We start from the raw sequence: 24,972 nt of genomic DNA on the forward strand, positions 1-24,972 counted from the left end.
TTCACATGAGAGTGCGAGCAGGAGGTTTGTTTAATAGCGCTGTGAAAATCTGTTTGTTTCCAAAGTTTTAAAACTAGTGCTTGAAACGAGGATTCAAACACCCCAAAAATGAGCTCCGGCGGAGTATGGCGTGAGCAGTACCTGCTCTCCATTGGTGTCACCCGTATTCTGGATGAGCGCTATGGTAAAGCTTAGTGAGCTAATAAGTATAATAGAATATTTAAGCAAACAAATACACCTTAGACTGGCCTTTTATTACTTTAAAGTGAGGAAGATTTCATGAGTGTGAACATTTCAGGTGAAATATGTCAAACTTTAGAAACTTCAATTTTGGTTTGAAAAATGCTAAAAAACAAAAAAACACTCAATTTAATGCACGCGCCATGGAAACGACGTCAGTCATTAGAACCTGCGGGAGGCTGACGTCTGACGTCAGTGCGGTCATCCTGGAGTCCTGTTTTTGTATGTGGAGGGTTTGAGTTTACATGTTTTAGCAACTGGCCCTGAATTAGGCGATAAAGTTAATAAATTACGAATCTGTATAGAAGCATGATGGAGCTGTGAGAGTTCACAGAGGCACTCGTTGCATTTATAAAGCTGGGAAATTTTGAGGGAGGTTAGGGAGTCCTCGGAGATGTGGCCAAAATTTGATCTTGCACGCATTATGTGCAAAATCAGTTATAGCTACTGATGCTGAATTAAGTATATCATATTTATGTGAGTGCATTGTGTATTGCCGTGTCTGTACAGGTGTCCAGATGTATGTTATGTGCTCGGTGAGAAATTGAAACTGTGTGCATGCAATAAGCAGGTTGGAGGTTTCTCACCTGACTTTAGCTGTTTTATTTTCAACAGACTGATGCTTAAATAAAATAAGAATAAGTGCTGAACATGAATTCATTATTAAACATCACTGAAACTCTATGCAGCCTTACTGACAATGTGTCCATAATTCACAAATATTATGGATGACATTCATTTATCATGAAATGTTGTTCACAGTCACCAAGAACACACAAAGTTATTCTTTACTATGAGCTGTACATTTTTAATTTACATGCAGCTAAAATGTGAATTTGCAAATGAATTCTATCAGCAGGACATTTTTACTGTTTAAACATGCTAACAAGCAGAGTTTGGTGCTGTGATCTTTGGTTTAAAACATGAAATTTAGTCATTTACAGTGCAAAGCCATTTTTCTCACCTTCTACCAATCTTAAGGCTTTCATAAAGAGTGAGTTCTGCTGCGGGCCTCTCATTGTCTGTGTGTAGAAATAGCATATGATGATATAAAGCCATGTTTTGACATTTAAATCCGTAATTTGTCTGATTATGTCACGCTTAACACAGATGATCTTTTTGTTTTCTCGTAGCTGAGCTGGTGAGTCCTGTCAGCATACGCCAGATGTTAATCTCCAACCTGAGGAACCGTCCTTTGAGCCCCAGCCATGTGGACTCTATGAAAAATCTGGTCCTCTCATTAAACCACAACCTGGTTACGGGGACGAAGGCGTTTCCTTATATTGCCTTCAGGGGATTCTTTAACAAACTGCTGCTGACGACACCTTTCACCCATGTGCCAGAGAGCCAGTTGGAGAACACCACTCCATCTCCTCCTACCAACTCACCAGCTGGTTTAATGGTGCTGCCTGCAGGGTCCCACCTCCATTCATGGTTCCTCACACCTCTGCTTCCAGAGAAAGCAGATCTTTCTGTCCTCAAGGCAGATCAGAGGAACTGCGTCTGCACCCTGGATGTCGACGGCGACACGATCACCAGAGTCATTTCCACTGTGTATTGCACAGAGGAAAGGGAAATGACAAATCGATGGAGAGTTACAGACTACACCTCTGACGGCAGAGTAATCATGTCGGTGCTCTGCCAGTTTCTGAAGAGGTTTACACAGGGTGCAAAGAGGAAGCCTGCAGAGGAGGAGAGCAGCAGCAGGAGCCCCACTCCACCAAGGAAACGTCTCCGGCTGTGATCAGCAATGAAGCCTTTCCTGGACATATGGAACATGGATGTTACATATGGATGTTTCCTCGTGCTTTGGAGCAAACTTTCTAACTCCTCATGTCTGCGATGTGTCTGGAAAGGCTGGAAACATCTCTCCATCTTACACAGAGACCATCATGATGCGGCTAGTCTGAGGAGTTATTTCTGTACATATGTATATAGGTTTTTTTTTTTATTGAGATACACAGGTCAGCGTTTTCAGTGCGTCTTGCACTTTTCTTTATTTCTTGGTGCTGGCCTGTGTGTTTGATATGACTGCAAGGACTACAAGACTGACTTTATTATGTAATCTGCGTAAAATGAACCAATAATCCATGAAGACAGTGCAAAGTGTAAATTATCATCTTCTGCATCTCAGACATTGGCGAGAATGAACAATGTGGTAAGTAAAAAGTAATGTTCTGTCTCTAAAATGATGTCCCAAAATATTAGAAAACATCTAGTCCAGCCTAGAAGTAATAAATGCATGAAGTAGTTTTTCAGCGTCACTCTGAGACAGGATATTTCTTATTTCAGAGATATTACACAAAGATTGGAATTGGAAGAAATCAGTTCTAGATATTTGTTTAATATGTGCGTTGAAGGACATGTCCTGGTCAATAATGACTCCAAGGTTCCTCACAGCGTTACTGGAGGCCAAGGTAATGCCATCCAGAGTAAGAGTCTGGTTAGATACCATATTTCTAAGATTTTCAGGGCCGAGTACAATAACCTCAGTTTGATCTGAATTTAGAAGCAGAAAATTAGAGGCCATCCAGGTCTTTATGTCTTTAAGACATTCCTGCAGTTTAACTAATTGGTGTGTGTTATCTGGCTTCATAGATAAATAAAGTTGGGTGTCCTCTGCATAGCAGTGAAAATGTATGCTATGCCTTCTGATGATACTGTATTTAAATTGTAAACAGAATTGGTCCTAGCACATCCATAATTAACCTTAGATAAATATGATACAAACCACTGCAGAAATCAATAGGATGCTCTAATTGCTTTAATAAAATATTACGGTCAAAAGTTTTGAACGTTGCACTGAGGCCATGAGAAGATGATGTGTAACCTTCACTAAAGCTGTTTCTGTGCTGTGATGAGCTCTGAAATCTGACTGAAACTGTTCAAATAAGCCATTCCTCTGAAAATTATCTGTTAGCTTTTTAAAAATTATTTTTTCAAGAATCTTTGAGATAAAAGGAAGTTTGGCGATTCGCCTCTAACTAGGTAGGACAGCAGGGTCAAGAGGTGGCTTTTTAAATCAGTGTTTGGTTTTTTTATGTGTCTATGTACAGAACAGAAGTCTGAACAGACCAACGACCTGCCAGAGAAATCCTCCTCCAAGCGCTCTGCTTCTCCATCTGTGGAGCTGCAGCTCAACGCTGGCCGGCTGCAGCTTGACGGTCTTCCTCCAGGGGCCGGAGCTGCAGGCCCTGGTCTATGAGTGGCCCAGGTACGACTATTGGACCGCAGAACCAGCAGCAGGCCAATCAGCCGACCTGGGACTCCAAATTCCAACACTTCATCCACCCCAACCCCCTCAGAGGAGCAGAACGATGGAGAGGAGGAGGCAGCAGAGCCTGAGGATGAAGTTCAGGGTGCAGAGCTCGAGAGTTCTACAGTTTCTGCTCCGACCCTGCGACTCCTCAAGAGACTCTTTCAGCTCCTAATAGCGGCTGCTATGGAGAGAAACCCCACTCAGTTTCAGCTGGATTCAGGACGTCATCGCTCTCCAGTGCAGTATCATGCGACACCATCAAACAGAAGGCCTCATCAACAGAGTGGCACTTTGAGAAGCAAATACACAATCAAGTGGAACATCAGGGGACATGAAAAAGGCTGAGCTACAGAACAGACTGAAGGCTGGGAGAACGGCATCAGCTTCTGCCTCTGGACTGGTGAACCACATAGGAACAGAAACGGTTAAGAAGGAACCTGAGAGCACTGTAAATGCATGTGCCCAACAGAACTGCCCCACTGCCCCCACGATATGGCCCCACAGTGGCCAACAGAACCACAGGAGCCAGACAGAGCCCCAGGAGGAGTGTGTGAGCACCGATGAAAAGCCCTCCTCAATCACCAGCAGTTCCTTCACAGATGCACCATCTAGAGGCAGCCAGGAGCACGACACAGTAAAGTTTGGATCAGCACCTACTCCAGGTACACATCAGAAATGTCAAAGCTGCAGTCTAAATGTATCACTTTATACAGCTAATAATAATAATAATGATAATAATAGTAATAATGATAATAATAATAATTTATTCTCATAATACTTTAAAGTGTAAGAGATAATGTACAGTAACCATAGTGATTACGAGGGCCCCACCCTGGAGCCAGGGCTGGGGAAGAGCTCAAGGGAGTCTAACCAGAGACTGTGTTTTAGCCCATGCAGTCTGGCTGTGTACAGGCTAAAGAGATGACATAGGCCCACCCCCCATGTGCTCACCACTTGGAGGAGGTGTTGTGGGGGTTTTGAGCAGTGTGTCGGTTGGCAGCCTTTATGTACATGGGATGATCATTTTTTTTTGGTATTGAGAATTGCATAATTCTATTGTATTAGTACTGACTAGTACATTTCTGGGATGGTGACAGATGACCGAAGTGTGAATCCATTGTCACTGCTATGGTACCAATAGTATTACAGTGCAATATTAGTGACACAGCACGAGTTAAATCTAAGCACTAAAACAGCCTTTAGTGTTTTCTCTGGAAATTGTAAGTACAAGTAAAAACATAACACTGTAGTTTAACAGTAATTAAAGTAAACTAAACTTGTAATTCTAAAGTCATCATACAGGCTTGTTGTTTCTGCCGGTAGTACTAGCCAGGGCTGCAACTATTCATCGAGTAATTTGATTACAAGAAATACTCCTGCTGTTTCATTTAATGCATGACTCTTTAGAGCTTGTCACATAGAGCTTGTTAACTTAACACTGATGTCAGATCAGTTTCTTTCACCAGCAGATGCAAAATTATCAGAGTGGATGGTGTTTGGTCAGTGAATTATTTATTTAGTTTACTAAGAGTAAGACAAAAAACAGCATTTTTATTTGGTACAGACTGCTCAGGTGGGAAGCTGACTTGGTATCTGACATCTCTTTACGTTTACTTGCCACAGACTGGACAGAGCAGTGTCAGGTGACAACATACATGTCTGTCTCAAAGGGGACAGTAAATCATGGGTGGACTATTGACAGATTTTACAAACCAAAATAACTGACATGGGCAAGACCGTATCGATCGGAGGTTCTGAGTTTTGATTCATTTTCGATGTGATAGGAGAGAGGTCCAGATAAACGACTGGCATTAACTGGGAAAAAAGTGGACATTGGTGTGGTCAGAAATTACTTCTGATAACAGTGCTTCTGTCAGTTTGCTGTAACTCTTCATGCAGTAGACACAGCAGTAAGATGTGCTGTTGATTTTTATTGGGATCCTTGACTCCCAAAACCCCAAACACACTCATGATAGTTAAAGGAGATGAAATAATGTTGCAACAAGTTCTCGTGACTCTTTGAAGTGTGTTAAATGAAGTCTTTTTGTAGAAATTTTGCAAGTGTATCAACCAGTTGGAGTGACTTTTTAGACACTGAAACACTTACACAGCTGGGCCATCATATTCAATGTCAGTTTGTCTCTTTTTTCCTCTCCTGTCCCTCAGACATAAAGGCTGCCCAACACACTGCCCTCCATCACCAACCTGTCCAGCTGCATGAAGGATGGAAAAGAGGAGGATGGGGGTGAGTTTGTCACTCTGCGGCCACATGTGACAGTTTAAGAGCCTTCGTATTGCTGTGTTCTGCTATGAAGCACACGAAGATGTAATTAGCTTCTAGCGGTTGTGTGTGTGTGTGTGTGTGTGCAGGGATCGAGCTGGACAAACTGGATGCAGAGATGATGTTACATGTTGTAAGCTGTCATCTCTGCTGGTCATGCACTTCTGCATTTTTATAATCTGGTGTGTTGTTGCATTGCTGCTGCAGCTGGGTTAAAGTCTGTTTTTAATGGCATCCTAACATCATATCAGTACAGAAGTTTAGAGGTTCACAGGTTTCACAGAGGGAGATGTTGAAACTTTGAAACTTGGCAAAAACTTTAAAATTCCTCGGCTTCCAACTTTGACTTCTTCTCCTTCTATACCAGCGCTGATTTGGAGGACGGGCAACACCTATTGTTCAGAAGAATACTGCAGCACGTACATGCACCGTAGCAGCTAGCATGAATGGATATAGCTGTGTGATGGTCTTACTGGTGACACACAAAGCTGCCAACACAGCAGGTGTACCAGGGCCCTTAGTTTGATCTGTTAGCTTTTTAAAAATTATTTTTTTTAAGAATTTTTGAGATGAAAGGAAGATTAGAGATTCATCTATAATTTGCTAAGACAGCAGGGTCAAGAGATGGCTTTTTAAATCCGTGTTTGGGTTTTGTTTGCGAATATGTACAGAAAAGAGAACAGAAGTCTGAACAGACCAGCGGCCTGCCAGAGAAATCCTCCTCCAAGCGCTCTGCTTCTCCAGCCATGAAACTGGAGCTCAACGCTGGCCCACTGCGGCTTGAGGGTCTTCCTCCGGGGGCCGGAGCTGCAGGCCCTTGTCTACGAGTGGCCCAGGTACAACTGTTGGACCGCAGAACCAGCAGCAGGCTAAGCAGCTAACCTGGACAAATTCCAACACTTCATCCACCCCAACCCCCTCAGAGGAGCAGAACGATGGAGAGGAGGAGGCAGCAGAGCCTGAGGATGAAGTTCAGGGTGCAGAGCTCGAGAGTTCTACAGTTTCTGCTCCGACCCCGCGACTCCTCAAGAGGCCCTTTCAGCTCCTAATAGCGGCTGCTATGGAGAGAAACCCCACTCAGTTTCAGTTGCCGAGTGAGCTCACGTGCACCACTGCACTACCAGGTCAGTCAGTCATAATGACTACCAAAATATGATTTCTTTCAGCACCCTAAGTTTAAAATACCTCTTTATATATGCAATTTAGACTGTTTCTTCAATGTTGCTCTTTTGTTTGGATTTCTAGGCAGCAGTAAACGGAGGAAAAAAGAAGAGCTGCTTGGAAAGCCCTTCAGGAGGCCTCAGCATGAACTGGATCCCAATGGTCTAGTCCCTTTGCCAGTCAAAATCTGCTTTTCATGCAACAGGTCAGGAGTTCTGGAGCACAGTGCAAAGAGGTAGACGAAGCCCTGAAGTGATGACAGCAGGTACTAATTCTATTTATTTGGTCTCTCAGGAGTTGCAGGTTGGCTCCATTGATCCAGTGCGATTACTGTCCCCTCCTGTTCCACATGGACTGTCTGGATCCTCCACTCACAGCTTTACCTGCCGGCAAATGGATGTGTCCAAACCATGTGGATCACTTAGTAGTAAGATGCACTGTGCTGATTCTAAGCTAAAGCTGCTTTCCCTTTCCTTTTATTGATGTAAATTTTTATTGATATATTTTTGTTTGCTATGCAGCTGAATCAGAGGAGCCTCAGCCTGTCCAGCCGCTGTCAGCTCTTCGATCAGTTCCAGGACAGGATGTCCCAGCACGCAGTTAAGTTGGACTTCCTGCGTAGAGTACATCGACAAAATGCTCCCAACCACCACTCACCAGCGCAACAAGAAAACCATCAAGGTAGACGTACGTCTCAGTGTGACGGTGCAGTGTGTTGGATTTCATATAATCGTTTTTTCTTGGCCACTGGAACACAGGTGGAGATCTAGGAAATGAATGGCTTTAATAATATACCGTATTTCCCGGACTACAAAGCGCACCTGAATATTAGCCGCACAAGCTAAAATCAGGGGAAAATCCTGTTTTGTACATACATTAGCCGCACCTGACTAAAAGCCGCAGGTGTTTCAATGTTGACTTATCATATGTAAGAGAATATGCACAAAGGGAATTGTCAGGAAAGAGATGGCTGTTTGGAGACACACCCCTTTTATTAATATTTTGAAAAACAAGTTATGGGTACATATTTGCACATGTAGTACATAACAGTAACCTACAGCACACCAGAAAAATAGATTCAGACTACCTTTTAGGCTCAGGTGCAGCGACACGGCTTTAACAAGAAGAAAAGTCAGTCATTCACCATCTTTCTCTTCTTCCTGCGCTCTAAAACCACCAAAGTCCTCTTCTCCAGTGTCGGATACAAACAGGCTCAGGATGGCTTCGTCATCCACTCTCCGCTTCTCTCCTTCGTTGTCACTTTCAAAACCAAAGAAATCCTCGTTGTCAGTGTCAGAGTCGAACACCCTCAGAAGGGCCGTGGCAGTGTCCTCTCCATCATGCAGTAGTCCAGCCCTTCAAAATCCGTTGGTGATCGTGGATGTTTTCACACTTTTCCACGCTGTCAGAATCCACCGGTGGAGTTGAGCATAACTTGCTTTTCGCAAGTTTATCGCCGCTCGTCATCCACGCCTCCCGCTGAATGCGTAGCGCTACTTTGAAGTTTGTTTTTCGCGCTACTTCGTACGGGACTACGTTGCCTGGCGGACGGACATGTGACCAACATACCACTCTTGAACCCCGATCCTTCCGCCAGGCAACGTGCAAGGTGTTACTAAAGGACAAGATCAGAGAGGCTAAGGACAATTACAGGAGGAAGCTGGAGTGGAAACTCCAGCAGAACAGCATGAGAGAGGTGTGGAGGGGCATGAAGACCATCACTGGATTCAGGCCAACCAACAGCAGGGGAGCTGAGGGAGGTGAGAATAGAGCCGACGAGTTGAATCTGTTTTTCAATAGATTCGACACCACAGTGTCTGCTCCCACCCCCACAACCTCACCTGCAGTCAGCCTGGAATCCAGAGCCACACCACTGTGCCAGCCTCTCTCTTCACATGTTGCCTCCTGTGAGATTCCTGACACCCCTCCCCCACCCATCACCTTCACTCAATACCAGGTTGAGATGCAAATGAGGAGACTTCACTCAGGCAAGTCTGCTGGACCAGACGGAGTGAGTCCCCTTGTCCTCAAGACCTGTGCCCCCCAGCTGTGTGGAGTCTTTCATAAACTGTTTATGCTGAGTCTGAGTCTGCAGAGGGTCCCGGTGATGTGGAAGACATCATGCCTCGTCCCTGTACCAAAGACGCCTCGTCCCAGTGGCCCCCAGGATTACAGGCCCGTGGCATTGACCTCCCACATCATGAAGACCCTGGAAAGGCTCATCCTGGACCAGCTGCGACCCATAGTAAGACCACATCTGGATCCCCTTCAGTTCGCTTATCAGCCTCGTCTCGGAACAGAGGACACCATCATCTACCTGCTCAATCGTGTCTACACCCATCTGGACCAGCCGGCGAGCACTGTGAGGGTCATGTTTTTTGACTTTTCCAGTGCTTTCAACACCATCAGGCCGACCCTCCTGGGTGATAAGTTAGCAGCGATGCAGGTGGATGCTTCTCTGGTGTCCTGGATTGTTGATTACCTGACAGGAAGACCACAATATGTACGTCTCCCACAGTGTGTGTCTGACAAGGTGATTAGCAACACAGGGGCACCACAGGGGACTGTCCTCTCCCCCTTCCTCTTCACCCTCTACACCACAGACTTCAGCCACTGCACAGAGACCTGCCATCTTCAGAAGTTTTCTGATGACTCTGCGGTGGTTGGATGCATCAGCAGGGATGATGAGACAGAGTACCGGGCTGTGGTCGACTCCTTTGTCACGTGGTGTGAGCAGAATCATCTGCAGCTCAACGTGGCAAAGACCAAGGAACTGATCGTGGACTTCAGGAAGACCAGGAAACACTTGACCCCTGTTTCAATCCAGGGGCTCAGTGTTGACATTGTGGAGGACTATAAATACCTTGGAGTACACATTGACAATAAACTGGACTGGGCTAAAAACACCACAGCACTTTACAGGAAGGGCCAGAGTCGTCTCTATTTTTTGAGGCGACTGAGGTCCTTCAACATCTGCCAGAAAATGCTGAGGATTTTCTATGAGTCTGTTGTGGCCAGTGCGATCCTCTATGCTGTTGCATGCTGGGGGAGCAGGCTGAGGGTCGCAGATGCCAACAGACTTAATAAACTGATCCGTAAGGCCAGCAATGTTGTGGGGATGGAGCTGGACTCCCTCAAGGTGGTGTCGGAGAGGCGGATGCTGTCCAAGATAAAGACAATGTTGGATAACACCTCCCACCCACTCCATGACATGTTGGTCAGTCACAGGAGCTCGTTCAGTGAGAGACTGAGATTACCGAAAAGCACCACTGAACGACACAGGAAATCATTCCTGCCTGTGGCCATCTCCCTGTACAACGCATCCACTTAACACACTGTTTGCTGCTACAGCTACACATGTTTCTTTTCCAACTATTTATTTATGAGTGACTTATGTATGTATGTATGTATATATATGTATATATTGTACTATTCTTAGTTAGCGTATTGTCTGTCTTGTCTTAATGTTGGTTTAAAATGGAGCACTGTAACAAAAAATAATTTCCCCCAGGGATCAATAAAGTATTCTGATTCTGATTCTGATACATGCGCACATGGCGGCGACGCAGAATGAGAAGGGCGAAAGCGGATTGTTAAATGAAACGGATGAACCAGAACTGGTTTGTAAAAATGCTGCAACTTCAGTGGTGGAACTGGTTTAGCTTTCGTCCCTCAGATACACAACAAAGCACTATTTTTGGTAGCGCATGCTAGCGGGCCGTCGTTATTACCGTGTTTTTTGGAAAATACGGCGCACTTAAAATCAATCCTTTGATTTTTCTCAAAATAGACAGTGCCCCTTATAATCCCGTGCGCCTTATGTATGAATTCTGGTTGTGTTTACTGACCTCGAAACGATTTTATGTACACGGCGCTCGAAAATCTGTCAAATGTTTCAGTACAACTTTGCTAAGCTACGAAGCTGCACTGCTTGATGGATTGTCGGAGCGTTACGGCTGTCGTAGGCAGGAGCCTCGCGGAGTGATATGTACTGTGCTTCAACATAATATTACCGTACACTGTGTGTATAACCTCTTAAGTTTTGTGGATATTATACATGGTTATGCTGAGGATATGTCGACCAATTTCCACTGGAAATGTCTTTTTGGTTAAACTGTCAGCAAGGAATTTGCATTTGCACTGTTACATTTTTATATAACTTTAATGCACATAAAAAACAGCTGCTTGATTAAGTGAAAATACATTGATGGGGTTTTCTTTGCACTAATAAAGTTGAGGAGTTGTAAAGTGTTTTGTCTAGTGTCAATTATATAGTTATCACAAATTTTCAAATGTATATTGTGATAAGTTTTAAGAACAGGCTCAAGACCCACCTTTTTAATTTAGCTTTTACTTAGCGTTTATTTATTTTTTATGCTTATTTATTCTATCCTGTTATTCTATTATTAATTTAGGATTTACCTAATATTTTTTTATTTTATTCTTATTCATTTTTTAATCTTCTTACTCTATTTATATTTATATTTATATTGTATCCTGTTGCTATTTATTTTATCACTTTACCCTGTATATATCGTATTGCGTCATATCTCCAGTGTTTCCTCAGAGGGCGCTCTCTGCACCGGGGCTGTTATTGACCGTGGCTGCTGGGTCTCTGGGGTCCTCTCAGCCTGGTTGGGGGGCTCCTTGGCCTCCCTCCTGCTGTGTGCCCAGCCCGGAGGCTGCGGTCTGTGACCGGCTCCCGGTGCAGACGGCTCTCTGTTATAATGTTTCCTCACTTGGCTCATGCGAGCCCAGCCCAATTTTTACTCTTTAAGTGTGCGCGTGTGTGTATGTGTGTGTGGGTGGGGGTGGGGGTATATATGTGTATTGAGAGTGTGGGGAGTGAGTTGGAGGGTGGGGTGGGCTGCTTTTAACTATGTAAAGCACTTTGTGCTACATTTTTTCTGTATGAAAAGTGCTTTATAAATAAAGATTGATTGATTGATTGATTGAAATATTTTTGGTCATATCGCCCTGCTCTACCTAGATACTGACATACTGTCTTTTTTTCAGCTTCTGAAATTTAAGCAGTTGTGCACTTGTATATGAAGTGATGCTATGTTTAGACACATCTGAACGTACTGGTTAATTTGCTAGAAAGTGTTAAATTGTCTCTGACACCAAGTGTGGTTCAATTTCTTACTCTTAAACCCCCCAAATTACTATCCAAAATATACAGAATGCTTTCTAAAACAGATGAATCAATATCACTTCCTATTGCAAAATGGGAAGCGGATTTATCAGTTAACTTAGACCTAAACTTCTGGTCTCAGATTTGCTTAAAAACCTTTCATCTAATTAGAAATCCCAGTCTTCAATTAATTCAATACAAAATATTACATAGAGTGCACTATACAGGTCATCGGATGTTCAAGATGGGCTTTACGTCTACCAACAACTGCTCACACTGCCAAACCAATTCACCGGACAATTATATCCACGCTCTTTGGTTCTGTCCACCAGTTCAGAAGTTTTGGCGCGAGATATGTGAAGATTTATCAAAGTGTCTGAAATGTAACATTCCAACTTCCCCCTTAGTGTGTTTGTTGGGCAGCTTAGATAATGTCACTTCAGAAAAGAATATCGCCCATATGGTTTTCACTGCCCTATGCATAGCCAAGAAAACAGTCCTCATGAACTGGAAAAATAAAAATAATCTTAATTCTAACCAATATAGAAATTATCTATTAGATTACATTAGTCTTGATACAGCCTCTGCCACCACATCAGATCAATTGCTCTGGGCTCCTTTGATCAGCTCCATCACCTAGTGGGGGTGGGGGGTCATAGTTTGGTCCCGCCTTCACTGTTGTGATTGGTGTGGGGGTAGGGACAGGCTTAGGGCGTCGGGGGGTTCCCCGGAGGCATCTTCCTTGGGGGGCTCAACCCGGGGTAGCGGTCATGTCCGGTTAGGGGCTCTGTTGGCTCTCAGGTGACTGTTTCCTCGCGGCTGCGTGCAGCGGGGCTAGGGGAGGGTCTGTGCTGACGGACGTGGGTTACTGACCTGGTAGCCTGGCTGCCCCTGGGTGGGTCCGGGATGGGCGTGAGGTTCTGGGGGCGCTCCGTCTCTGGGCTGGGGCCCGGGCCGGGCCTCGGGGGCTTGGGTCCTGGTTGGTGTGTTGCCGGGGTTGTGGGCGGGTGGGTGCATGGGGGCCCAGCCCTGGAGCAGGGTGCCGCCGGTGCGTCGAGCCACCTGGGGGGCTCTTCAACTGGTGGGGGAGATTGTCACATCTTGCAGGAGCTTTCCTCTCCTCAGGAGCTCCCTCTGCAGGAGGGGGAGATACAGGAGAGGTGGAGGAAGATCTCAGCCTGGGTGTTTATTGTCTTATGTAGTCTGGAAGATGAGTGGATGGTGGGGTGGGTGCAGTTTTCTCTGTGGTGGGGTTGGGTGGACTGTCCCGGGCTCTGTGGGGCCGGGCGGCGCTGCTGCACTGGGCCCGGTCTGGATGGGCCTGGGCCCCCTTTCCCTGGCGGGTCGCGGAGTATGGGGGTGCCTACTGGGGTCAGCGGGGGAGCTGGCCCCAGTAGGCTGCCTCTGCCTCAATTTTATCCCACAACTTAGACATTCACATTACTCACACTCTCATTACACATACATATAGGATCTTGGGGGTGGGCACGATACACGGAGTCCAAAGTACCATCAGGGTGTACACCCCACCCCTGGCATCGTTGCCCACCTCTCAATTTTAAATACACGTAGACATTGAGGGCTAGCAGGAGGGACCATGCGCTTACCTGCTGCTCTCTGGCAGGTAGCTCCATGCCCTCCTGGGTTTTAAATGCACCTTAGAACACACATGCATCAACACTACAATGAGCGGGTGGAGGGAGGTTTGGAGTCTTCTCTCACCCCCATTCTCTGCGACCTGCTGGAGCGGGGGGACTAGGAGGAGGAGTTGGCCGTCCGACTGCGGTCTGGAGTGTGGGGCCTTCCTGCTGCTGCGGAGTCGGGGCGGTCTGCCTCCCCCCACCGCAGGGAAAAGGGAAACACCACCTGGGTCTGGGTGCAGTTCCCCCCTCCAGGGGCAAGGGTACCTAGACCCGGTTTGTAGAGTACGCTTGGGGAGTGTGATTGTGTGTACAGCGTCTCTTTATGTCTGTCTCCACGTTGGTTGAGTGTGGAGTAAGTGCATATGAGAGCATGAGGGTGGGAATGGATGTTTGTGTCTGTGTGTGCCTGTATGTCTGTGTCTATATGTCAGGTTGGGTGTCAGGCGCCACCTCTCTGGGGACATCTCAGGCCCTCCAAGGTTTGGAGGCCTATCTCCCCCTACCACCACTTCCCCTGCCAGTGGCGGACCCCCTCAGACATCGGTGCGTTGGTGGTTCTTTGTGTCCGGGGATGGGCGTCCAGGTACACACCGGCTCACTCCTTGGCGGCCGCTTATCGGGGCCTGGAGCCTGGGGCTCGCTCGGGCCACTTCGGAGGTGGGGTGCCCCCGGCCTCTCGGCCTGGGGCTCGGTCACTCAGGCGCAGCTGGCTGCCGGCGGAGCTCACGGGCGCGTCACTGCAACTCCCCCTGGCTTCTGCTCCGCGGCTGCTGAGTGAGCCCTCATCTGGGACTCTCCTCAGCTCTTTCCGGGACAGTGGCGCGGCTGCCCCTCTGTTGGTCTTCCTTGGTCTCTTGTGTTCTGGGGGCCTCTGGATGTCTGGAGTTTTGATCTCCTCCACACCTGCTTCACGCCCTGGAGGACGGGGCTGTGGCCCCCCCACACCCTCTAGCAGATCATTACATGAAGGAACCTTTTAAAAAACAAAAAACAAGCGCGTCCATGCTCACAGGTGTACACACGGGTGATCACACCCAGAAACTACACCCTTTTTGGCTCCTACCTCAAAGCACACTGTGTTCTGTTGATCTTATGTGCTGCACAATAATGTTTAACATTTAGTATTTACTGTCATATTCCCATATATCATTGTGATGTTGTTTATTCTATTACTCTTGTTCTCTTCTGCTTGTTTTCTTTTTTCTTTCTCAGCAGGTGATCCAGGTGATCGATAGATGCATTTTTTTTTTCTCTCCCCGTTCTGTTGGTTTTTGTTTTTTGCCCTTCTCCCCCGTCCCTCTTCTCAGCTGTTTCTCTTTCCCTCTTTCTTTCTCCCCTTCTTTCCCCCAGTCAAGTCTGTCCCGTATTCAGTAAGTGAAAATAAAATAAACAATAAAAGGTGAATCAAATGGACCATTACGGCAAGGCTGGGATGGTCAGTTTGGTAAAGTAAATCCGTTGGGCATCTTTCTTTGCCTTTAGACAACAATTCTGATGCAAAAGAGCCAAACGGGACAGGCAAAAAAAAAAAAAAAATTGTCTCTAACAGTCAGTGTTTTTATTCAGGTGCCAGATGCCATCAAGTCCCAGTACCAGAATCCTCCGCCCATGCTGCTTCCTGCAGGGGTGCGCCAGCTGGAGCTGGTTTGTAGTGGCATTCCTGACCATCAGCCCACAAAGCATTTCACCACAGAGGCTGAGCAGCAGGAGGTAGGCACAAGAGAAACCAGCAGCTGCCTAACATGTTCTTTAAGTCAGATTGTAATGATAGTTCCCTCGAAACAGGCTTTTGTGTGCTACAATCTGTGTCATCTGATGTAATAGGATGTGAGATTAATAGGAGAGCAGCGTAACCTCCTAAGACCCAAACTCTTTCATAGCATGCATTTTTAATTTCTCTTTGCTATTTGGGCTGATTGGGACCTGATGAATGTAAAACCAAAGAATTATCAGATTCTATTTTTTACCTGATGTTTGTTTCTGAGAAAAATGAGATCCACATATGAGGACATTCGATTTAAATTTCAATAGAACAGTGGCAGTATAACGTCCTCGCATGTGGAAATCAGGCCTTTGTAGAGCAACATTTAGTATTTTGGTCTAGCCAACCCAAAATGTGATGTTCACATATGTGGACACCAGGTCCTAGGAGGTTAAGGATGATTGATCGCTTTCCTTTTCATTTTGGATGATTGGATGAGAGTTTGGACAAGAAGTTTTTAGAGAGTTAGATTTTTGGTGTAGATGAGTGAAACACTGACACATCCTGTGTACTGTGTTTATCAGAAAGTAACATAAAATTCAGTTTCAGAAGTTCTGAAAGCTGAACCAACTGCTTCACGGCACTTTGCAACAGTTGCATTAGAAAGTCTGTTTTTTTCACAGACTGTAGAGCTTTGAGTAATTTGAAAATTGCAGCAAAAGATAAATTCTGGTATCTGTTTGTTTGTGTGATATAAATGAATCCTTGATGAAGGGGAGGGCCTCTCAACAGAACTGCTGGTTGCTTCTTTATAAAAACATACATGTGTTGTGTTGAACAGTGGCTTCAGGATGTCATCGCTCTCCAGTGCAGTATCATGCGACACCTATCCATCAAACAGAAGGCCTCATCAACAGAGTGGCACTTTGAGCAGAAAGCAAATACACAATCAAGTGGAGCATCAGAAGACATGAAAACTCAGGCCTCATTAGAAAGGACTTCTTCCCCTGACCCCTGCTCTAAAGCTTGCAGTACACCCAGTGACTCCCAGGGGGCCTCTCTTTCCAAGGACAGCCCATCAGGGCTAGTTCTTTGCAAATGCACCGTGACACCATGTCAGAACTGTAGGAAACCTAATGGGCCTCTGGAATTGGTTCAGCCTCCCAGAGCCAATGGACCTGTAGACTGTAACAGTGCCTCAGATTCCTGCAGGCAGGCTGAGCTACAGAACAGACTGAAGGCTGGGAGAACGGCATCAGCTTCTGCCTCTGGACTGGTGAACCACATAGGAACAGAAACGGTTAAGAAGGAACCTGAGAGCACTGTAAATGCATGTGCCCAACAGAACTGCCCCACTGCCCCCACGATATGGCCCCACAGTGGCCAACAGAACCACAGGAGCCAGACAGAGCCCCAGGAGGAGTGTGTGAGCACCAATGAAAAGCCCTCCTCAATCACCAGCAGTTCCTTCACAGATGCACCATCTAGAGGCAGCCAGGAGCACGACACAGTAAAGTTTGGATCAGCACCTACTCCAGGTACACATCAGAAATGTCAAAGCTGCAGTCTAAATGTATCACTTTATACAGCTAATAATAATAATGATGATAATAATAGTAATAATATACTCAGGTAATCATTATGTTACTCTCTCCTCATTATACATGTAACGGTGGCCATGGTGTGCATGAGAGAACATTTAATTTGAGGCTATAGCAACATTATTTTGCGTATTTATATTAATTTAAATACATTTTTAACTTTAAGAAATTGTGTTAATAGTCATGCTGTTAGGCTGAATTATTATTAGTATTAACATCTCCACTTTCATAACGTCTGTTTTGCATTAAAGCACAGAGAAGGCCTCAGAACTGAGAATGGTTATATGCTCACCTTTCTTCACTGCAGGCACTACATGCTTGTTTGAAGGCTTACACACATTCACTCGCACACTTTAACACACATGCATTCACACGCGTGCACACTGACCAACTCTGCTTCATCCAGGAGATGCAATACTGTCAGAACTCTTTTTTTTTTCCCCTTATAATGTAAGAAAGAGCTCCAAGCAGATGGGAAGAAGGCCTTTTTATTTCATGCCTCAGTCTAGGATGCATAGCTTATTTTATTTGGCAGATCACTTAAAATTGTGATTCTGTTACTTCTACTTTTAATAATTTATCAGTTTTTGTCTTTAGGAAAATGTTTCTTCAAGAAAGTGGAAATGTGATTGTGATATGGGATGTAAATACAGTGAAAGAGTTGAGCTCTTTTGGCAGATACTGTGTATTGTTAAACTATCAAAACAAGCATTTTCTAAAGTGGAAACAAATGAAACGTTCATTTTAAAAGACCTGAGTTTTCTCTCTTTTGAATGTTTACTGTTGCTATTAATTGAATACTCACTGCTGACATAATCGATGGTGCTAACAGTTTTCTTACATATTTTGTGTCGTGCAGCCCCATTTACCAAAAGGATACATGGCCATTTAAGAGCACATTTTATTTTCAGTTACTGAGTTATGAAGAAAAAAAAGTTATTCAGATACAACTTGCTTTGCCTTCTATCTCAGTAATAGTTCCTGTGCACTTTTTTCCTTTATAGTGAACTATCAAAAACTGTCTTTTTTCTGGTCCTTCTTTTATCTCATCTCATCAGTTTGTCTCTTTTTTCCTCTCCTGTCCCTCAGACATAAAGGCTGCTCCTGCACTGACGGACTCACTGCTGCCCAACACACTGCCCTCCATCACCAACCTGTCCAGCTGCATGAAGGATGGAAAAGAGGAGGATGGGGGTGAGTTTGTCACTCTGCGGCCACATGTGACAGTTTAAGAGCCTTCGTATTGCTATGTTCTGCTATGAAACACACGAAGATGTAATTAGCTTCTAGCGGTTGTGTGTGTTTGTGTTTTTGTGCACATTGATCGAGCTGGACAAACTGGATGCAGAGATGATCAAGCTCTTGGCCTATCAGAGGATCCAGCAGCTCTTTGCTCCCAAAGTGGCCAGCACTCAACCTCCCCCCACCACCAGCACTACCCCAAAAACCTCAGCACCCCACCCAAACAGTAAGACACCTTTGCACTACAGTTTAGTCTGTTTACTTGTCAAGAAGTCAGTTTTTCTGCTGTTTGATTGCTGTTTTGTTCTAATTATTAAAACCTACACTCTCCTCCTCCCAGGTCAGAAAAAGGTGCAAGCCAGAGCGGTCTTTTACCCTCTGACAGGAAGAGGAGCAGCTGTCAGCATGTGCTATAGGACGTTACACATAGGATCAGGTAGGACATTCAGTCGCTGTGACTTTGACCCTGCTGCATTCTGTGCCCTGGCTCTGAGCCACTCTTAGGTTTCACCTGTGATGGGGAAAGGTTCACGTAGGAGAACAGCATTAAAGCTGCTCTCACGTAGTTTTTTGAAATCATACCAGTTCACCAAACTCCAGTTAATCATGTTTGATTTAGGTTATATTCTTGCCTCGTGACTGAAGTTTAATAAGACCGAAGTAGAACATAGGTAGGGCCCCATCATACCTGCTGTGTGGTGCCTGGCAAATGTCACCGTACAGCAAAGTTGATGTTACATGTTGTAAGCTGTCATCTCTGCTGGTCATGCACTTCTGCATTTTTATAATCTGGTGTGTTGTTGCATTGCTGCTGCAGCTGGGTTAAAGTCTGTTTTTAATGGCATCCTAACATCATATCAGTACAGAAGTTTAGAGGTTCACAGGTTTCACAGAGGGAGATGTTGAAACTTTGAAACTTGGCAAAAACTTTAAAATTCCTCGGCTTCCAACTTTGACTTCTTCTCCTTCTATACCAGCGCTGATTTGGAGGACGGGCAACACCTATTGTTCAGAAGAATACTGCAGCACGTACATGCACCGTAACAGCTAGCATGAATGGATATAGGTGTGTGATGGTCTTACTGGTGACACACAAAGCTGCCAACACAGCAGGTGTACCACGGCCCCTGGTTTGGTGTCTTGGCTCTGAGCTAATCACTCTTACAGATATAAAACTGGGAAGTGATGCAGAAGCAGTGTGATGGTCACCCCATCATTCATCAGCTTGCAGAACCACCAGACAGATTTGCTGACGTGCTTGGAGTCATTGCACTGCCTGATCCTTGGTGACTGTTTTTGGACTTTAACTCCTGGGAATGTTTTGCAGTTGTCTTGCATGTTTTCCACTTGAATAGTGAATAATCTTTCTCATGGTAGAATTATGAGCGTGTTTGGGACTGGCTTCATGCAACTTCAGATACTGACATGCAGCACTCATTTATTCTTTAAGACATCTTTCCTCTTTGGCATTATGTCGACACACACCAGAATGCTTCTGAGTTTATAGAGGTGGTCACTCGTGCTGATAATCGGTTAATCAGTTGTGTTTGATCAGCAGTATGTACCTGCTACTTGTCATCTTTATTTCTATGGAAGCAACAAGGGTTTGCTTAGTGCTTCATACACTAATTCTGCATTTTGGCTTAGTTTTGTCAAATACATGACAGTGTAATGTCATATTTTATAGTTCATCTGAGGTTATATATCAAGATTTAATTTCAAGACCTGCTAAAAACAAGATGATTTTTATTTTGTCCCAATATGTAAACCTTGACAGAAGGTATCCTTTTAACCATGACTGTACTTCTGTACGACAGGCAGCAGTACACGACAGAGTATAATATAATAATGTACTGAGCCTGTACTAGCTCCCAATCTCTGCATCATTAGTCAGGTTGAGTGATAGTTGATACCGTCATCTTTAAATCGGAGTATTTTAAGCAAGTTGTCTGTGAAAGTAAGTTCTTAGACCTGTGAGGGTCACAACAGGACCATGTGGAATAAAAACTACTGAACAAAAACACAATATGTCACATTGGAGTGCAGGTCATTAAAATACATTTTGACACGTCAATATTGCAGAAAAAAAATCCATGTTGCAAATCTGTATTCTTTGTGTTGTGGGAAAGGGTGTTTAAGTCTTTAACTGTTTCTTTAAGGTGCTGACATGGATGTGTGCCTTACAAACTACGGTCACTGCAACTACGTATCGGGGAAACATGCCTGTATTTTCTATGACGAGGTGAGGCTGTTAAACTACATCACTCTGCAGAGCACTCCTGTGGTTGTTAGTGACCAAGATGTAAATTGTGTGTGTGTGTTTGTCGTCCTTCAGAATACCAAGCATTATGAGCTTCTGAACTATAGCGAGCATGGCACCACAGTGGATAATGTCCTGTACTCGTGCGATTTCTCTGAGAAGACCTCACCATGTCCACCCGGTGGCCTGGTAGCCAAAGTCCAAGGAATCATTCGTAAGTACATCTCCGTCATCTGTTTGGATTGGCTTGAAGGAACCCAGGTCTGTGTGCCCAGTTTGACTTGGACTGCTGATGAGGTCGTCACTCATAGATTTTGTATGAACTTTTTATGAATATCCATCCATCTTCTTCCACTTAGCCACTCATCTGTATGTGTTCTGGTTAAAATAGTTAAAATTTTAATTGTGAAGAAATCATAACATCATTGCTTCTGTAAATTAAAGGAATACTTTAATTTATACTCTAATACTGAAAAGAATCAGTTTTAGTTTGGCTAGAATTTCAGGAAGTGTACCCCCCCCCCCCCCCCCCCCCCCCCCCATGTGCTTAATGTCAGTGTGCTGTTTGTTACGCTGACACTGCTCCTGCATTTTTGGTCAGCTTTTAGTGTTCTTCATCCAAATTGTGGTCAAGGTCACATTTGTCATTCTTAATGGGTACATGTAATTAGTTTGAGTAGAGAACCAGTTCTCCATCTGTTGTAGGTTCTGGTTAGAGTGCCAGCTTGAAGTGCAGGAAAAAAACAAACCATGAGTTTGGTGTTGGAGTTCATCTCCATCCATAATGGCGATCTAGCCAGCGAGCCTGCTGGTAGAGAAAACACCAAATGGGAAAGAACGGGCTGGCTTATTATTAGCTATTGCAATTGCAAAGTAAAAGTAAGGATGTAGTAAACGTACAGTACAGTGGTAAACTTGGTGCATGTGGCATTGTAGCAATGAGAAAGGTAAATAAAGTGTAAAATGAGCAGTCAGATATACTTGTTCTGTGGCAGACCACGTTATGTAAAGTCTGAATGTTGCTGTATCACATAAAGCTTCCAGTCTTAATCTGTTATTAAAGATCATTTGGACAGATGTTTGATTAGTAAAGAGCTGCAGTGTGAAACAGCATTAAATCAGATTTCTCTGAAACTGTTTATAGATGATGAGTGTAAAACATGTTTGCCAGAGTTCAGCTTTCCACATGATTTTAGTCTCATTTTCAAAACAAAGTGTTCATTTTTATTTTGTGGATAAAATGTAATCAGTGAAATCTTTTCATGGTTGCATTGTCTCCACATTAATGGAGTTTACTGTGACACTAGTCTGTACAGACGTCTTTCTCAGACCTGCTGCATTTCTTCTTTGCGTAGGTCGCAGTAAGAAACGGGAAGAGAACGAGGGAGCCAACTCCATGGTGGGGTTGTTGCCAGTAGGAGGAGTGATGAGTAGCCAACGTCAGGGTGGTGCTGAGCCGTCTTGTAGCTGCAAAGCGAGTAGCTCCAGCCTAATTGGAGGCAGCGGGGCGGGCTGGGAGGGCACGGCCCTGCTCCACCATGGCAGCTACATCAAACTGGGCTGCCTCCAATTTGTCTTTAGCATCACTGAGTTTGCCAGTAAGCAGCCCAAAGAGGAGCAGGCCACTACACCTGCTGCCAGTTGCACAAGCACCACCACCAGCAGCAGCAGTGTCATCAGCACCACCCTCAGCACCACCGCTAACACCTCCACACCACCACCACCCAGCACTGCCACAACAAGCGGCTTTTCCAACCAGGATGAGGCTGACTCTGAGACTGTACCTCCCCACCAAGTGCCCGTACTGCGTTCTAACTCTGTTCCATAATCCGCACAGGAAGCCCCGCCCTCCCTCTTATTTTGCACCTTCTGTGTCATGATGAAGGGAAAGCTGCACAGCTGGTTGGTCAACAGGGAAAAGTTCTTCTTTTTTTTTCTTTTTTTTTTAAATGGTTTATATCTTTGCATGAACTTGAAGTATTATTGACAATCTCTTTTTTTCTTTTTTCTTTTAAATGACTGACGTAACCGTTAGGACCGTTAGGACTTTGAGCAAACATTACTTCCTTGGGCTCAATCTTTGTTTTTGCCAGTATATTAGTTATGTATGGTGTAACCTTTTTGTCAGTCAGCCCATTTAGCACAAACATTTTTTTTCTTTGTAGTATTCAATTCCATACATTCTAATTTCTTTTGCTGCTTTTGCACCACAGGTAGCTATATATGTATGAAAACATACATGCTTATACACTATAACATGTATATATAATGTAAATACATTTTAATTCAGTGCCTCTCGATTGGAGAAACATTGGATTTCATGTAGATTTGCCATTTTTTGGTTTTTAACTGTACAGCTCATTGAATTTGTGATACTGTGTAGAGTACCAGACGTTTTGTGATAAAACTTGTTCTTAGTCTGTACTTTCCGCTGTAGTCCATCTGTAAATACCGTATAGTTTTAGCACTCATTTTAACATCTTGTGCTGCTGTGTATATAAGCACTCTGTCTGTACCTGCTTGTCTGTTCAAACCTGTAAATACAGAAAGATTTTCTAAGAACAAACTCAGTGTTTATGCCTGTTATTTTCAGCCTTGTTCTAGGTCCACTTTGAGCTCTAGTTTGGTTTTCACTTTCTGAGACAGCAAGTTCAGTACTGACAGGGGTGGATCTACAGGGGTGGCATTGGGTGGGCATGTGCCACCCTAAAATAATCTTTGCCACACCCTAGTTGTTTGCATATGACATGTTGTTTATTAAAATAAGTTAGCATTAACACTTTGAGCCTAGCTGCAATTAACGTTGAATATAAATTCTAAAAAATGAATATATTGCATAGCGTTATCCTCCCTCCCCTATTAGAAAATGGTTCAGCCCTGCTTTATTTCTTGTTGTCGGTAGCAACCAATGCCTATGATTGGGCAGAGCACATTTGGAATCAAGAGTTTATCAATGAGGTCGACGCGGACCTGGTCATCATACTGTTCATTCAGAATGCTGGTGGGCTCGGCTTGTTTTAGGACAAAAAAAAAAAAAGTAAAAATGGACAAAGTGATGACGTGCTCCGTGAAAAGCAGACCGTGGGTTGGAACAGAAATAAACAGAGATGTGTTTTGTTTTAATTTCTGTACCTCATGGTTGTTTAATTCAAAAATACAGGAAGCAGCAACAGATGCAAATACAGTTATTAAGGTGTCACACATTAGGGCTTTCACAAAGTTGGTGCATTAACTGTTTAGAAATGACAGCTTTAAAAAACATTGTTGTCTCTAGCATGATTATATCTTTGATATGATTTACTTTTAAACTCAAATGTTGCACGTTCTTCACAAACAACTACGCTTTAGTTACACCACTTGACACAACATTTTACTATTTATGTAATCTGGAGTATCTGGGTGCTTCACACTATCAGCTACATTGCTTTATTAGTCCACCTGACAACTTACACCAGTTTAGTCTAGCCCATTGTTAATTATACACCGGCTACCGAACTACACACCTGAATGCAGCCAGGCTGATTTCATTCTGGCTACATTCCTGTTTCCTATCCTGTTTCCTCAGTTGTCGCCAAATCGTTGCACTGGACTCATTACTCAACCTTGGCTCCCTCGCTTGCATACTCACTTTGCTTAAATTCACCTTGGTGTCCTTTTGCCAAAGCTGCTGCTGCAGAGCTGAAGAGCTGTGGAGAGAGGGCTTGAGTGGAGCGACGTGGAAAGCAGCAAGCTGCATGGTGTTACACTCAGTGTTGGGGAGTAACGGAATACATGTACCAATGCTACGTATTTAAAATACAAAATATGAGTAACTGTATTCCGTTACAGTTACCGTTTAAAAAGGTGGTATTCAGAATACAGTTACTTTGTTGAAATAAAGGGATTACACGGCGGCCTTTTCCTTTTGCCCTCTCTATTTTTGGTAATTCCACGCTGGTGGAAACCCAAACAAAACACGCATTAAGAGGCTCTAATGCCTGTGTCTCAATCTCGTGGCCCATGTCACCTCTAATGACATGAAGAAATATTTTTAAAAATTATTATGCAAAAAATTATTTAATATGAAGGCAATAGGCAGAGTGTTACAGGCATCGCCCTAAAGAATGTAGCCTCGTGGGCAGTGTAGTCCGTGCTGCAGGGAGAATGGACTGCCATACCTGTTATGTGTCTGTGAGCGAGGGAGGGAGAAAAAGGAGAGTGGAAAAGTATGAGCTGTCACTGAGCAGAAACGGGAGCTGGAAGCATGTAAATATAATAATAACCACTGCAGCCAAGAAGAGTGCCTGACGAGCCCAGTTGTAAGTAAGCTATTAAGACTCGACTGTACGCTGTGTTCGTGTTTTCCTCTGAAACAATAAGTTTTGTTGGAGCAGCCTTTCAACGCCTCTCTCTGTCTCTCGCTAGCAAAGTCGACCCAGACAACACAGTAAAGCTAGTTTTCGGCTACGA

General features: G+C 44.3%; 2 protein-coding genes across 2 annotated transcripts; both read left to right on the forward strand.

Moving 5' to 3' along the window:
• The first annotated feature begins 21 nt into the window (after positions 1–21).
• Positions 22–3,454, forward strand: LOC143422009 (uncharacterized). Its single transcript, XM_076892114.1, has 3 exons — positions 22–184; positions 1,374–2,398; positions 3,297–3,454. Exons 1-2 carry the CDS (start codon positions 109–111, stop codon positions 1,982–1,984), a joined length of 687 nt encoding a protein of 228 aa, XP_076748229.1. The 5' UTR covers positions 22–108; the 3' UTR covers positions 1,985–2,398; positions 3,297–3,454.
• LOC106674688 (PHD finger protein 12b) lies at positions 2,387–23,089 on the forward strand. Its single transcript, XM_076873570.1, has 16 exons — positions 2,387–2,402; positions 3,297–3,404; positions 3,447–3,839; positions 3,913–4,161; positions 6,566–6,904; positions 7,026–7,146; positions 7,236–7,368; positions 7,463–7,651; positions 15,285–15,428; positions 16,262–16,958; positions 18,111–18,250; positions 18,312–18,489; positions 18,604–18,699; positions 20,423–20,505; positions 20,599–20,737; positions 21,879–23,089. The coding sequence occupies exons 1-16, from the start codon at positions 2,387–2,389 to the stop codon at positions 22,349–22,351; spliced, it is 3,498 nt and encodes a 1,165-aa protein (XP_076729685.1). The 3' UTR covers positions 22,352–23,089.
• Positions 23,090–24,972: the final 1,883 nt, after the last annotated feature.

The sequence above is a fragment of the Maylandia zebra genome, linkage group LG14, assembly GCF_041146795.1.
Source record: "Maylandia zebra isolate NMK-2024a linkage group LG14, Mzebra_GT3a, whole genome shotgun sequence".
Classification (NCBI taxonomy): domain Eukaryota; kingdom Metazoa; phylum Chordata; class Actinopteri; order Cichliformes; family Cichlidae; genus Maylandia; species Maylandia zebra.